Source organism: Onychostruthus taczanowskii, unplaced genomic scaffold, assembly GCF_017590055.1.
Source record: "Onychostruthus taczanowskii isolate IOZ18803 unplaced genomic scaffold, ASM1759005v1 scaffold15, whole genome shotgun sequence".
Classification (NCBI taxonomy): Eukaryota; Metazoa; Chordata; class Aves; order Passeriformes; family Passeridae; genus Onychostruthus; species Onychostruthus taczanowskii.
Genome location: NW_024498685.1, coordinates 8,710,292 through 8,725,955, shown reverse-complemented (window position 1 = coordinate 8,725,955; position 15,664 = coordinate 8,710,292). Strand labels below are relative to the sequence as shown.

The window sequence follows — 15,664 nt, the reverse complement described above, 5'->3', positions numbered from 1 at the left end:
TTGCTGATGCAATTATTGATGCAAATAATCTACTGCTAGACCTAGCTGTGTACATGAAGAAAGGATGCTGATGGATGTAGGGCACGTTGTGAATTCACATCTAGCAGTGGTGGTCATTGATAGTATTTATTTTAGTAAGCAACAGGAAATCCTGTGATAAAGTTCCCCCCTCCTTTTTGTTTGTTTGTTTGTGGGGGTTTTGTGTTTTGGGTTTTTTTTTTCCTTTTCTTTTTTGGTTATTAAATGTGGTTCAGAAATTGAATGGTTGAATAGCACCTGGATTTTCCCAAAGACCTCTTTCTAAAGAAGAGGCTCTTTATCCCTGTGCAGAGGAGGCTAACTCCTGACTCTGTGCACGTCACAGTGCAGCTCCCAACAAGCACTGTGGGATAATGCTGGATGTGGTTGTGGCATTTCACGTGACTGAGGCAAATGTCAGCTGGCAGTTTGCTTGGAATGACCTCTTTATTTCATGGAGGCTGCGTGGTGAGTGTTGCTGGCTGTGAGCTCACCCATCCTGGAGGGTGAAGTTAGAACTGCCCCCATTCCTTGTCAGTTCCCTGGAATACAGAGCCTTCCTGGAGCAGTGAAAGGAAGCGGAGCAAAGAGTGCTGCTCTTGCCAGAGGCAAGGCCTGGAAGCAAAGTGGCTGTGGCATGTCCTTGCAGAGACTTTTCTGCATGACACTTTTCTGGGAATCAGAGGTCCTCCAGTCAACTTGCCCTTCCTTAGACTTTATTTTAGGAAGGTTGGCCGATGAGTTCTCCTGATATTTTATTATGTTTGTCTTGTCTGAGTAGTAAAGCTGGGATGTAGCAGCTGCCTGATCAAGCTCTGTATTCCTGGGATGCTTTGAATGGGGGGGAACAGGCACACCTCCAGAGCCCGGAGGCAGAAGGGTGCCTGAGGTATGCCTAGAGCAGCACAGGCTGCTATTCTTAGCATCTGTCCTTCTTCTATCACTCCAGATATTGAAACTGAGTTTTAAATCTTCATTCCTTCAGATACAAAGTGCCGTTCTCAGCTCAGAGGTTCTTGGGCCAGAAAACTGAGAGCAGATAATTGCTGGGAACTGCTTCTGGGATTGTGACTGTGGTCACATCAAGCTCAGCTTGGGGACTGAGAGGGAAGGGTTGAAATTGAGCGCTGGGGGAAAATAGTATTGAGGTAATCCTGAAAGCAAGGCAGATTTTTTTTTTTTATAACATTTTTTTTAGATTAAAGGTAATGTGCAGAGGAAGAAGAGGATTATGTCTGAAATTGTTATGTTTCCCATGGCTGTGGTGTAAGAGATTGAAGAGAGTCATTTTTATCACTCAGAAAAGCAATTTCTGTAGCTAATCAGCTCAGCTTAGACTCCTTCACGAGATAACCTTTCCCAGAAAATAGTTCATCCAGGTGTCATTTTTTTGACCCAGCTTTTCATCAGCTCCTGTCAATCAGGCCACTCTGTAGGGATATTCCTTCTAGCAAATGTGAACAGACTTGAAGACATTCCTTATTTAGTGAGTTCCCCTCCTGCCATCTTCTAGAAATGCAAGCAAGCATTGCCTTTGCTTTTGAATGTGTAAAGCAGGCAGGAACTGATCTGGTTGCTAGTTTGATTTAGTTGTTTCCTTAACTGAACGTCTAAGGCTTTGTTGTACTACTGCTCGTGGAGCCTGGGGGCTGTAAACCCCCAGAACTTTGGAGCAGAGGGTACTGAGTGTGGAGGAGAAAATCAGGACACTGCAAGTTATGGTTTGTGGCAGTGGCTGAGGTCTCTCTGCAGGAGGGTGGAGCTGATTTTGCATCAGAAAATTAGAGGGCAGAACTAGCTGGATTCTTTTTTCTTCTTTTTTTTTTTTTTTTTTTTTTTTTGGTTTTTTTTTGGACATGGTGTGTTTCTGGAAGTAAGTATTGCTGTGGTATGGTAGTGAGAATGAGAAGCTCCAGACATTCTGCAGGAAGCTCTACAGCAGCATTCTGGTTAGCCTGGTTTTGGAATCCCGTTGTTTAAGAGAACTTACTGCAGAGAAATGGCTCTCTAGAGGACTCTGCACAGCCAGTGGCTTCTGTGTACTTCAGGCATACAAAACCCAAGTGCCCCCATTTAGGAAATCAGAGAAGGAGCTGTGGCTGGACATTTGGGATGGGAGTCTCAACTTTAGTTTTGATGTTTGTAGAGCAGGTGTAGCTAAGCTGTTAGTTTAGGCTGCCTTTGTAATAAATAGCTATAGGAGGGGAAGGCAGGCAGGCAATTAGCAGAGTGTTTGTGGGCAGTTGTATATGCTGCCCTGGAATCAGATCAATTGTTCCTTACAGCATCTGTTTGTCTCCATTGCTGATGAGAGCCAAAGGTGGCAGCCGCAGAGGGGATTGTCTGATTAGCTTTAGATATCAACATCTGTCTGTCAAAATGAGCTTTATGTATCCAGCTGGAGGAAATAAATTTCAGCCTGTGCTTGGAGGACAGGGCTTTCTCAGCAAGGTGATGCAGTGAGGGAGGCTGCCTGTGCTTCACAAACAGAGCTCTGTGTTGAGGGGAAAGATTGTCCTGGAGATAGCAGTGGCTTAGAGGGGGTCTTAGCTTATGGAGCTGGCAGGATTGAAGTGCACCTCTAAATTCTTTTAAGTCTCTACTTTTCAGATTCTCTTAAAAAAAAAAAAAACAAAAATGTAATAGCATTCTCTCCATCATTCTGGAGAGCCAATGTAATTTGTTGTATCTAATCCATCTTTAAATGTCACATATTTAGCCAAGGAGTTGCCACATGCTATTGTAAAGCTGGGCTCTGAGATCTCAAATTTTGGCTCTTTCTCTTAAGCCTAAGTGGAATACACCAGTAGTGACAAACCAACAAATCTAAGTGGCTCTGAGTAGTTTTTTTGTGTAAGGGGGATTCTCAGATTTCACCTATAGCAGCTGCCACAGCTCTTTCTTTCAAAGCAAAGTGTGTGAGCCAAAGGTCTTTTTAACAGGCTCTGGCTTCTTGAGAAGGAGGTGCCCTAAGTGCTGGGCTCCTACTTTCAGAAGCAGATTTTCAACAGGGCAGTGCTTTTCTTCAGGTAGTCCTGCTGGCTGTCAGGTGCCTCAGTGCTCTGCTGCTTCTGCAGGGCCATGGTGAGATGTGAGGCTGGCTCCTTTTGAAGAGGGTTTGGCTGGACATCCCATATCAATGAGCAGTTGTGGGAGCAGGAGATGCCCTGTAGGATTAATTTTTTACAGGGAATTTTTGTTGCTGGTGTTCTTCTGAGGTAATGCTGTACTGTAAGGATCGGCTGAAAGGTTGAGGTTCAGTAAGTGTCCTCTAAAGCTGGAGGAGAGGAGCAGAAATGGCTTTTACAGCTGTGGCTAAAATAACCTTGTGATGTAGATTGGGCCATGGTGTGCTCCTGCTGCTGAGAGGGAGGGAGAATGATGCTTTCTCAAGTTTTTCACTTTCCTGCCCCTGTTGCCAGTTTCTGTGTCTGGGAAATTCCAGCTCCTCTGTTTCATTCACTCCTTGATAGTGGGCAGGGTGGGACAGCTGGAATGGACAGAGTCATTTAGTTCCAGAAATAACACTGGGAGGCAAAATCACAGCCTATGCCAAGCACTCCAAAGATGGAGAAACCCCATTCTTGTCTAAAGTAGCTACTAGAGGTCTTCAGACCAAAGCAGTAACATCTACAAAGGAGTTTGAGGGTGCTACTAAGAGAGACATCTAGTAACATGAGCACCCTGGTGGAGTACAGCCTGCTACGGGGCCTAATTAGGGTCTTATTAATGCTTTCTTTCATCACTGCCTTCCAGCCTTCAGATGGTGATTAGACCTATTTATAGGGGCAGAGTTCCTTAACATACAGCACAGTGTACTTCTTGCCAATCAAATCAGTAGCATCTGCATCTTTGATTGCTGCTTAATAACATTGTAGAAGATGGTTAATTAAAAAATATAAATAGACCTTTCATCCTCTTAACTTACTGAAGTGCTTTTCTCCTGCCCCCACCTTGCTTCCCCAAAAAAAGGGTGAAGTTGGATTAGTGCAGGGACTGTGGTGAGCCTCTCATCTCACTGCTGGAAATGCATCCTGCTGTCCTATCCAGGATAGTTACCTCTTGTGTGCCCTGCTGGAGGACTAAATTTCATCCCCTCCCATGAATGTCAGCACAGGGCAGAATGATTGCATGTTGCATAATAATAGACTTGTATGTGGGCTCCTGTGCTGCATTTGAGCAATTTCTGGCTTTTGTTTCAGTGTCTACATCTGTGTGAGTGTGTGTTTTGTTTCAGTGTGCACACACTGCCTTATCCTGCCCCTGAGCAGCATTTCATATGCAAAGGCATATTTTGCTTTCCTAGCTTTTCAAGTCTCTTTTTTAAATACTGTTCTCTGGTTTTGCAGCTGGTAAACTCACAGGAGTGTGCTTGATCTGGAGGGCAAGGTATTCTAAATAACTTTTTGTATTGTTCTTATTTTTTCCTTAGGGGATTTAATTCTGACATTTTGTTGGGATAGCCTCTAGGCAAGCCTACAGAACAATCAAGGTATGACTTGAATATGCTAGCAGATTGGACCATGGGAAAATGTGTGTCCAGGTGAACATGGTAGAAAGTATTACATGTAAGAAATTACTCTCAGGGAGGAATTGGGATGACTTCTCATGATTAACCAAGTTATGGATGTGACTTTCCTCTGTCAGATGAGACAGCACTTTGTGATAAGCTATGCCCAGAGCCTGTCTACTCCATCTTTTGAGTGTGTTTGATCTTAAACTGTGGTTCATTTGTGGTTTGGTCTGTTCCCACTTTGGAACCATACTGGTGGTAGTGGAGTAGTGGTGTGTGGTGAGGGATGTGCAGATGTGTTTTATTGCATGTTGCTGATCCCTGTGTCCTCACAGGTGGCCACAAGGCATGGATCTTTTCTTAGGATCCTACAAAAGAGATACATAGGGTTAGATATTCCTGTGGGAGTTAAAGGCTTCTAGTTCTTGCTGCCTTTCCAGAAGCAGCAGCACAGTAATTGCTAAAGCAGCCATTGTAGCTTTGAAGTATACTCACTGATTTTTTCAAAGTATTTAATCCCTCTTCTCCCCTGAGCCTGCTCTTTTTAGCTTCTTGAAACATGTTAAAGAAGCAGATATTGCTGATGGCTTGCCTTATTCTCCCTTTATTTTCACAGCAAAGTACACGTCTGGTAAGTGCTTGTATACAGCTTTACATTCTGCCTGTGTTAAGGGCAGCCATGCTATTTTTTAATATTGCCTTTATTTATGTTCCTTTGAAAAACTAAAATATTTTAAGGTTGTGGGGTTGTTTTATTTTTAGATAATCATCCCAGTAGTCAATCCGCCACAGGGCAGTATTTTCTAAAGAATTTAGGGAAGTTTTGCTTCTTTTACAAGCTCTGTTTACTCTGTAACAAGTTCTTTTGGGCTTGCCTTAACATGAGAAGTTTAATTCTATAGAGAGAGGTGAGGAAAGCAGGTGGAATTTCTCTGCCTCTCCAGAGCAGTGAATGATATACTTTCTTTTCCAGGGGCAGAGCTCCACATGTCCCTGCAAGCATTAGACTTGGCTGTGGTGAGTGAAGAGTAAGCCCAGTTGTTGGTTCCAAATGCCTGGCAACCCTGGAGTGCTCAGCCTGTGTCTGCCCTGGTTTATGTCTTCCAGAGAGGCGAGACAGTCTGGTGGAGGCTGCTTCTGTTTCCCACTCCTGCTGTTCCTCTCAGCTTTTGCCAGTGTGAGTGTTGGAACTGAGAGGGAGAGAAGAGCTTTGAGTGCTGTGGAGGAATAGCCACTAGCCCTGAGGAGCTCTGGACCAGCTTGCCTGAGGTGAAAGGCACAGACAGCTTAAGGCAGAAGTGCAAATCTAAGCAGTCAGTAGCTTTAGTCAGAACTTCCAAATCAGAACATAGCACTTGGAAGCAGGTGGTGCAGTGAGAAAACAACCTTTTTCTCTTTGTTTTCACTTTAATAAGGTAAATGAGGTTATTATATAACACCAGAGCATATTTGTCTTGATCATGAAAGTTGACATAGAAAAAAGAATTGAATAAAAAAATGGCTGGAGCCCCCAAATGCTGCAGCTCTTTTCCAGAGCCTCTTTGATCACAAAAAAAAAATAGCTCTGTGTTGCTGTTTCTTCTGCTTTGTGTGACCCATTGGTGGTCACACCACTAGTGATTAAATCTCTTGGATGATCTGACATCTGGTTTTGTGACTCATACTTTCTTTGGGCACATGGGTCCATTTCTCACTGTAGCATCAGAGTATTTCATGTCAGCTGTCATAATTCCAGCATTTCTCTACTTCCTGCAGAAACACACCCTCTGTAAGATTCAGTTTGTTGCTTTGTTGGAAGTCCCTTCTGTATGTAAGATATAAGCAGTTTATTTGCATCTTTGCTGTTCATGTTACATGAAGGCTTGGCACCCATTGGATAGGGTGGAAGAGTTGACATATTTTAACAGCCAGCACTCACTTTTTTATTTTTTATGTACTAATTCTGATAGTGGAGCATGGCAAGAAAATGTGCTGCTTCCTTCTCAGTGCACTGGAGTTTGAGATAAAGGAAGAGTCAGTCTTACTGAGTGATGTTCAGTCTTTGCTTTCCTTCCTGACTTCTGCTGGGAATATTCTGAATTTTCCCTTTTAAAATATTCCTTATTCCTGCAGTCTTTCTCTGCTAAGTGAAGCAATTCTCCTTTTATTCTAACCACGTGGTGACCCTTACTCAAATTGTGTGTAAAACTGGCTTATTTCTCCAATTAGTTTGGTCCTAGGAGGTAACAAATTGCAGCTGTAGCATGGGATTTGCCCAAGTCTAGTCATTTATGTTGCTGTTTTCCCTCCTCCTTGCTATAGCTCTCCAACTTGTTCTCTTGCACAGAAAGAATTGTCTCTTGAATCTGTCTCTGGCAGTAATTTCCAGAGTCTGCCATATTTCTCCACTATTTGTTTTAGGAAAGGTGAGACTCTGAAGCTCCTTTGAGAGTCTTCATGGAGAACCCTTGAAGGTGATGTTTACCAACAGACAAACTGTGACAGTGTGAGCAGGAGCACCCAGGGATTTTCCTGCTTTGCCCAGTACTGGGTGCTCCTCTCTTTGCAAGGGAGCAGTGGGACCTGAAGGAGTCTGTAGCGAAAGAAATGTTTTGGGAGTAGCTAGAGGAGCGCTGCTCCCGAGTGGGAGCATCTGGGAGTCAGCAGCTGAACTGAACTTGGTTTTGGGAAGGACACTAGGAGAATTAGGATTGGTGAGAGTCTGAGAGGTCATATTGGGACTGCATAATCTTAACTGGCCTCAAGAGGTGAAAATCTTGGCTTTCTTAGGATACCTTTACACAGGAATGGTTTTGATAATGAAACAAGTTTCAGAAGTTTCCTTCTTGCCCCTGCTTCCCCCTATGTTTCGTGACTGGACAATTACAGCTGTTTATCTGGCTGCAGCAAATTGGGTCATTGAACTGATTTGAGTTAAAAATAGGCATCCCAAATCAGGAGCACTGATGCAACTGCAGAGTTTTGACTGGTGGCAGGGAGGATTATAAACTCCTTTTGCTGCTGGGGCCAGAGTAGCTCATAACCACGTCCTTGCTGTGTTATCTGGCTGCTTTATTCCATGGTGACAGTCAAATAGTAGCTTTGAAAGGAAAATATTGAAGCTTGATTGTGGTCAGCAGATCAAAAACTGCTGTCTCAAAATTAGCTGTACTCATCTCAGATTAACTTGTATGCTTTACAGCTCTAAATAATAATTTCCTGTCTGCAGAGTAGGCCCAGTCAAGAAGACTAATCAGTGTGCAAACATTGCTGCTAAAGAGTGCAGATATAGAGTCTTGCTGCCAGTGATGCATGAAATGAAACAGAGTAGGTCTAGGCTGCCTAGACTGGCAGCAGAGCCAGCTTTCTAATGGCTGGGCTTGATCTTGCAAATTTGTTAACTGTGGAAAGGCTTCTACATACCCTTACGTCTCATATGATTCATTGCTAAACACCCGCACCAAAAAAACCCCCAAACAACTCACATCCCAAAGGAATACCCTTAAATAACAGCCACATCACATTTACAGAAAGCTTTTCCTACCCTACTGTGGTATCATCTTAAAGGAAAAATTTGGAGAGGGTGGTGTTTCTTAAATATACAGAAATGGCTGCAGGCAAGTCTAATCTGTTACCTCTTTGTTTTGTGATGCAAGATATGGAATTGAAGGTGTGAAGACCCCTCTAATTTTCACATATTAAACTGGTTTTTTATGTGGTGACTATCTCTCTTCAGGCTCCTGATTTGTGAATTTCTCCAGTATGAGCTGTGTTTCTGTGTCACTCTCAGCCTGCACTGATGTGCAGCCAGGAATGCAGGTTGCACACAGCACTGCTCTCTGAACTAGCTCCTGCAGACTTCCAAGTACCACACAGGGAATGTGGTGCATCCTCAGATATCCCTGTCCGTTTCTGATACCTTGCTTTTGCATCCTGCTTTGTTTTGCTTCTCCTCATCTTCATGAATATTTTCTTATATAGATGTATGAAGCTCTGTGTGGTGAAACCCTGTAATGAGCACCTTTAAACTGGTTTTTACAGCCTGAATGAGAAGAGACACAGAGAAAACAAGTTTGGAGGGAGTTGTGCAGACCTAGCAGTAGAGTTTGGGTTAGAAAACTGTATGGATACTCTACTCTGTTCATTCTTTAGCATGTCCTAATAGTAATCTGTTTGTGAGTTTGCAATTTCTAATGTGCTCAGAGAAATGGATTTTTTTCTCTTTATGTTCTTCCAATTCCCAGGAACTTTTTTTTGTTATTTTTGTGAGTAAAGACATGGGAGGCCAACTTTTTGGGAATTGCTGAGGGAGAGGTGAGCAGAGCTCAGGATGGAAACATGGGTGCTGGGTGACCTTCTCCTGGCTGAGCTATAGAGCAGTGGTACTGGCCCAGCTGCTCCAAAGGTGTGCATACAGCTCTGGAGTGTGGCACACAACTGAAACGTTTTGGTGACTGGTTAGGCTAGAGATGTGAAAGGATTCTAAAATAAGGAGGCTTCTTTCAAGACAGTTACTAGCGAAAAATACAGTCCAGAAGCAAAAAAGAGCTCCTGGGAGCCACAGAATGGAAGAACTCTTATTAACCTGCTTGGAGCAAGGGGGTGTGTGCCCATGCATGCCTTGTGATTTCATGGCTTCTGTTCTTGGAAGGGCCTGGTGGTGTGTTTCTTGGAGCAGAGGTGTAAGATGAAATACTGCCTTTTGCTAATAGGGTTGGATGACCTGAAATAGATCCACGTGGAATATAAAGGGAGGAGGGGACAGGGTGATTTGTGATGAGTCTTATTGCCCCTCTGAATCGACTTTGCTTCTAACTCTGGTCTTTGTTTTCAGCACAATACTGAGCAGAGATTTGTTAAGTAGCATGCTAAAGTAAAATTATGGTTTCCAAGAACATTCAGATTAGCAAGACAATCTCACTTCACTGTAGCTGCCTTGAATGTATTAAAAATCCAATATGCCAGCCTTACTACTTGTGCCTTTCTCCTCAGCTTACCAATTCTGTTGCAAATGCTTTCCTAAAATAATTAGTGGAGCAGAAAGTAGAAGTCCCTGAATAACTGCTGTGATAAAATGGCAGTGTGTTTAATGTGTGATGACCTATTTGTTCTTTCCCTTAGGTACAATGGCCACAGTAGCCCAGAAGCACTTTTTGGAAGGGCAGACATACTCGGTGCCCCTGATCCAGCCAGACCTGCGCAGGGAGGAGGCTGTGCAGCAGGTGGCAGATGCACTTCAGTATCTGCAGAAGGTGTCAGGTGATATCTTCAACAGGTAAAGTGCTCTCCTGGGGGGTTGGGTGCTTTGCATTCAGCATTACAAAACAGAGTGCTGGAGTGAGGTTGCAGCAGTGAAGGGGAAAGAGCATTGTGTTGGTAAGCAATGGAAGCTCAGAAAAAGGTGAAAAAGGACCAGATGCACTTCAATATGAGTTTATCAGATTTGAGTGTGTCAAAGTTAAGCAATATGAAATGGCTGCAGTTAGCCAGAGATTGATGGTTATTATTGTTTTATTAATTTTATTAATGAATTAAAATTATTAATTTTTTATTCCACAAATTGCATTACTGCTTCTGCTGCACTTATCCCTTATTCCTTCTTGCTCATGTTTTGAAGGGGAGGCATCATAATTTAGAGTATCTTGAAGATGTGTCTTTTTGAGTCATTGTACTTGAAGCAGTGAGGTGGAAAATGTCTCTTTGTTCTGACCTCTGCAATGTACAAACTGTTCTCTTTGGGCTTCTGGTGTTTCACTCTTCCCTTCTTGTGTGTTGGAAGGGCTCTGTGCCCTGAGTAAGACTGGGTTTCTTGCCATTCTATCATAATCCATCAAAGTCCATCTCTTCAAGGATTTGGTCCAGACTTGGCACCTCTTGCATATGATCATCTTTAGAACTGGGTCTTTAAGACTGTCTGTATAGCAGATCAGAGAGATTCTTGTATTTGCTTGCAAATAATGGTAGGTAACTGGTGCCTTTTTCTGTCCAGTGCCATCTTTGACATCTCAGTGCTCTGAGATGGTGTGGACTGTCATTGGGAAGGAAACAGATCAGCATTTCTCTTCTTGTAGTCTAATCAGTAAAAGCACATGCTGTGGTTTCAGCAGGTCCCATGACTGTCTAGTTTAATTTCTTATGGTGTAAGCAGGATCGTGACATTTTGTCTTTTTTTGAGTTTTGGAAGGTTTTTTTAAGGGTAGATTGAAGTTTTGTGGTTTCTGATAATGATATTTTGAAGGATGCCTTCTGGTGAAAGAGCAGTCTCTAAGGCTGAGCTCAGGTTATTGAGGTTAAAAAGGTTTTCCACTGGAATCATCTTTGTTTGGGCAAGAGCTGTATGTGGGCTGGATTGGGTTGAACACAAGGTCTACTTCATTTGTGCCCTTCAAAGTAGGGGAACACTTCATGATCTAAGGCTGGGAGAAGGCTTTCTATAGCTGCCATAAACACGTGGAAAGCACTTCTCAGACTCGGGCCTGGTTGGCAGTGCTGTCCCTCTCTGTGGGGTAAATGAAGCTCTTGATGATACAGCAGTTGCTCTTTCTCTGTCTCTATTTTTCCCTGTTTTTCCTCTCCACACTGCTGTCTAACACAGTACTTGTAATTTCCCTAGGGAGATAAGCCTGCTGCTTTGTATGCAAGTCACTCCTGAGTACTGAGCAGTGACTCTGAGCAGTGACTGTGATGCTGTTCCCTCACTCTTTGGTGCACTCATGACTTTTAATTACCAATTTTCTCCAGCAACAGAGGAGGCTTTATTGGCTTCTTTGTTTGCTTTGCCTTTCCACTGAGGTCTTGGCTCTCTGATATAATTAAGAGCGATTTAGTAATTATGCAGGCATCTGATTAGAACTTCCATGACCTTGGTTGTTCCATGTCAATCAAGGGGCAAAGCTTTCAAGGTGAGAACTTTGCCACTTAGTGACCTTTTATCTTCCCTTTCCTGAGATAAAGCAGCTCTGTCTTCCATTTCCAGGAAGGAGCTGTTTTACCTGGAAGCTGGCTGGTTTGATCTGCAGAGCTTGCAGTGTAGATGGAGAGGAAACTTGTTCACTGTGGGAGACTTGGCTGAGTGTGTCCAACCCGTTACTTCAGTACTACAGAGATGCAGATGTTCTGGGGTTGTTTTGTGGGAACAGATGGATTGGTACAGTGCTTTTGAGAGTGGCAAGCCAATCTGTTCTTTGTTGAAGGTGGAGTGAAAGTGTCTTCTACTCTCTATGAAAAAAGGAATATTTCCACAACCAGATCTTTGTTTCCATTTTAGCTAATCCAAGTTTCTGCTCAGAATTGTTGCTGACATGACAACTGAGTATGAAATCTTCAAATGAACATGTCAAGATGACACCAGAAAGATACCTTTCCATTTAGGGAATTAGAAGAAAAGAGAGGGAGCTTTCCTCCACTTCCCCCTTTTTCGGCAATTTGGGAAATAACCCATGTGACAAGTCTCTGCCAACTCTTCTTTCCAGTCATTCTCAAAGAAGCTTACCTGCTCTTAACTATGGCAAGGTACTTGGTGAATGAGACCTCAGAGTTCATTAGTTCACAGACAATCAAGGGATGTGCAGGTGCAAAACCACAGGTAAACTATGGCTGAGACCTGGAGCATCCCCACTGGGCCCAGCCTTGGAGAACAGGCCTGGAGTGCTCTCAGGTATCATTTAGAGCAGGATCCATCAGCTCAGCATCCCTTCCATCATATCCCTGACTCTCAGGAGCAGAGACCCACCTGACTTTTTTCACATGGGGAGCATCAAAGCTCTTGGTTGCTGGGCAATAGAGATTGATGTCTTAGGCCAGTGCTGTCCAGCAGTGCCTTCCTCTGAGGAAGTGCTGTCCTCTTGGGGCTGATAGCAGTGCTATGACGAGACCAAGAGGCTGCATGTCCTTCTCACATTTATGCTTTGAAGTAATGGAAGTTTTAAGCTTGTGTATGTTAACTGAATCCAAGTCATTCATCTGTTGTGGAAGCTGCAGTAAAGATCAGATTCACTGCCTGTAGTTACTTGGATGTTAATACTACTTAAAACATAAATATCTAACATAGCGAATCTGACCTAATATCTGTTTGAATTTAACTCTTGGGTTTTTAGGAAGGGTTTTTGATACAGGTCACAGAAGGTGGGATGACCAGTTTAAACCCTCAATTAACAGTATTCTTTCATCTTTGTTTTCTCATTGCCAGTATTTTCTGCGTGGGAGATTGTGTTGGAGTCGTGTGCTTTGGAGTATTTTACAGGAATGTTGTTGCGATAAGTACTTAAAATAAGTGATGAGTTTAGATTTCCTGATATTCCCTCCTACTTAGGTAGGCTTGTCCTTCAGGATTTCTCAGTTTCTGAGGAGTTTGGGTTGGCAGGAGATGCTAATAATCTCTAATATTGTCCGTTTGTTATTCAAAGTGTTCACTTTTGGGTAATAGATGTGTGGAAAGTTGTTTTTGCAAGTTATTCATGGAGTGTTACAGTAGTAGAAAGAAATCAAATGCTTGGGACTGGAAGGTTGTTATCAAGGTCCAGGATTTGCCTGTAATCCAACCCCAAGTTGTCCTGTGTACAAAATTTCCCATCGTTACACTTCTTTTTTTTTTTTTTTTTTTCAGTTTATGGAAAAATTTCTGGTTATTTTTTAAATCTTTATGCAGTGTCTTTTGCTTGTCTGGAATAATACTTCGCTAAACCAGTGTATCCTGTTTCCTCCCCAGCTGGATTCAAACTAATTTCATATTACATATTTGAAAAAGGCTTTAATATTAAGCAAAAGTTTAACTGAGAGCTGCACTTCTGAAAAGAAGTGCATAGCTGGAAAACAGAAGCACTGTGGAAATGCTGTTTGGGGCGGGGAAGAAATCTGGTGAGGCTGTGATAAGGAAGGTAAGGAGTAGCTGGCTGGGCAGCAGAGCCTTAAGGGATGTTTATGACAGGAGCAGAGCTGAGATGTGAGAAGTTCTGAAATTGAAAATACCAACAAAATCTTAATCATGAAGTACATTTATGTGTTTTAAAGACCTCCTTGTTTTAAACTTACTACTGTGATTAGTCATGATCAGCAATAATGGAAGTGGGGGACTAGTACATCAGTGTAAATGTGTTTAATTTAGGAGGTCTGTGGAATGGAAACTTGCCAAGCAGGGTCTTGCTGCAAGCTGCACTGTGCTCTTTGTTGTGCATGGGGCTCTGGGATGCAGATTGGAGCTTGGACACTGCATTGTGTGTGTTCCTGTGCTGGCTGCAAGGGCTGATCTTTCTAGGAAGAGAGCTGTCCACTGTGGTGGCTCACCATGCAGGTGAGTTTACACCAAGAGATGCACTGTAGCACAGGGAATCAATTTTTCTCCAATTAATTTGAGAGTGTTATGACTCTTGTTTAACAGCAAGGTGCCTCATGGTACTTTGAAGTTGTCCCAGAGGTCATCTGAAAGAGGATGCTAGGTCTAGTTTTGTTTCAGGTACCTCTCTTGAGAGGCTGTAGGAGCAGTGGTTTGTTGCCAGGAAGATAAAGCAGAAGCAGTGAGGTAAAGAGTGAATGGAGTCTCCTGCAGACATGAGGAAATGGAGAATGGGGACATTTTGCCTGCAGCTAGTTGTTATTCTTGTAGATATATGTCCAAGTAACTGGATTTATTTTCCTTTTAAGTGTAGCACACACTTTGTAAGGCACCTTTCATTTGTTATGGCTGCCATGATTCTCTGGAAGCAAACTTTGACAGCTTGTGAAGATGTAGCTTCAGAAAGGTTCCTAGACTGTAGAAAGACTTTAGGAGGTGACACAAGGGTGTGATCAGCATGCTTGGAAGGCTGGGAACAGCTGGCACTAGCAGGCATCCATCCTACATCCCCATAAAGAGACAAAGGGAGTGTGACTGTTCTGCAAGAGACCAGGTCACAACTCTTTCTGGATGCTGCTAAAATCCTTAAGCTTAAGATCTTCTGGAATCTGATCTGTGCGAAATTGCAGGAGAGGTGTTTTCCTACTTCTGAAATTAGTCTCAAACCTGCTAAGCAAAAGGAGGCACACAACAATTTCAGACTTTAAGGAGCTCTTTAGAAGAGTCTTTCTATTCTTACAGCAGTAGTGGAATATCTTGTGGAAATATGAGACAGTTTGCTTTAAAACAGATGGCATGTGCAATAGGAAAGGCAAACAGTAAGGAGAAACTAAGGTAATTTCAGTACATATGAGTTGTTGATTTATTTTAGTTCATGGGGTTTTTTAACGCTGACAGGGAAGTCTCTTATTTGTACTCTGTTCGTTGTTGGAGAAAATTCAATATTGAGCAGCAGCCTTCAAGTTCTTGTGAGCTAATTTTGTCCAGCGATAAGTCTCTGTTAATTAAAAAGGTTTTGGCAAAGATCTTATGAACTTCCCCATCCAGAGAGTAATTCCTTTACCTGTCAGTCCCTGACTGCAAGTGGCTGTGGCTGTTACTCTCTGGAAACAGGCAAGGAGAAGCATGTCATAACAGCAGTGTGAGGCTCTGTGTGCCTCACAGCAGAAGTGTTCCCTTGTTTCTTAGCCCATGGTTTTGGCAATATTGTTGGATTCTCCCACTCCCACTATTCTTGATACAGTAACATCTGCCATGTTATTCCTTTATTACACAAAGTGATAGCTCTAACTTCTAACCAGCTTCAGACACTGGAGATTCACCTATGTTGGAGTAATTTTCCTATGGATGACTTTTGTGTACTCAGTCAGCCCTTGAGGAAGAGATTCAAACAAGGAATTTTGTTTTACAGGCATGACTTCCATTAGGGATGCAGCATGGAGAAAACTGTCTGGAAAATAACACTGAGTGGCTTGAAATGTGTATTACAGGCTTGTTCCTGTGGGGGTGTGCACACAGAGGGGAGAGTTGGGGGAGGAACACCAATGCCAAAGGTCTGTTCTTCACACTTGACTGGTGCATTAAATTCCCTTTCCATGGTGCTTCTTTCTGTGTTGCTGTGGTGCTGTTGGGTTTTGCAAATGGGGAAGGTTGTAAGGGCTTAGGTGTAAATGCACCTGACAGCAGAGACGAGCAGTGCTTCCAGAGACAGGAGACCTATTTGTAGGTGCTAATGAAGGAGTTTCTGATTTTCTTCCATCTGCATCATTTGGAACCTAAATTACCCACCTGGGATTTCTCTTTAACACACTATATCATCCAAA

At 42.9% G+C, this 15,664-nt stretch overlaps 1 protein-coding gene across 6 annotated transcripts in view; it reads left to right on the top strand.

Moving 5' to 3' along the window:
- WASHC1 (WASH complex subunit 1) overlaps positions 1–15,664 on the top strand; it is a 38,635-nt gene that overhangs the window by 1,089 nt on the left and 21,882 nt on the right. For 2 of the 6 annotated variants that reach the window (XM_041398791.1, XM_041398792.1), the window contains exon 2: positions 9,632–9,785. In XM_041398791.1, coding sequence (XP_041254725.1) covers positions 9,637–9,785 — 149 coding nt within the window. In that variant the 5' untranslated portion in view covers positions 9,632–9,636. Of the gene's footprint in view, positions 1–4,398; positions 4,408–4,474; positions 4,511–5,504; positions 5,549–5,638; positions 5,801–9,631; positions 9,786–15,664 lie in introns of those variants that run through there. The other 4 variants (XM_041398790.1, XM_041398789.1, XM_041398793.1 and 1 more) reach the window with 4 other exon arrangements.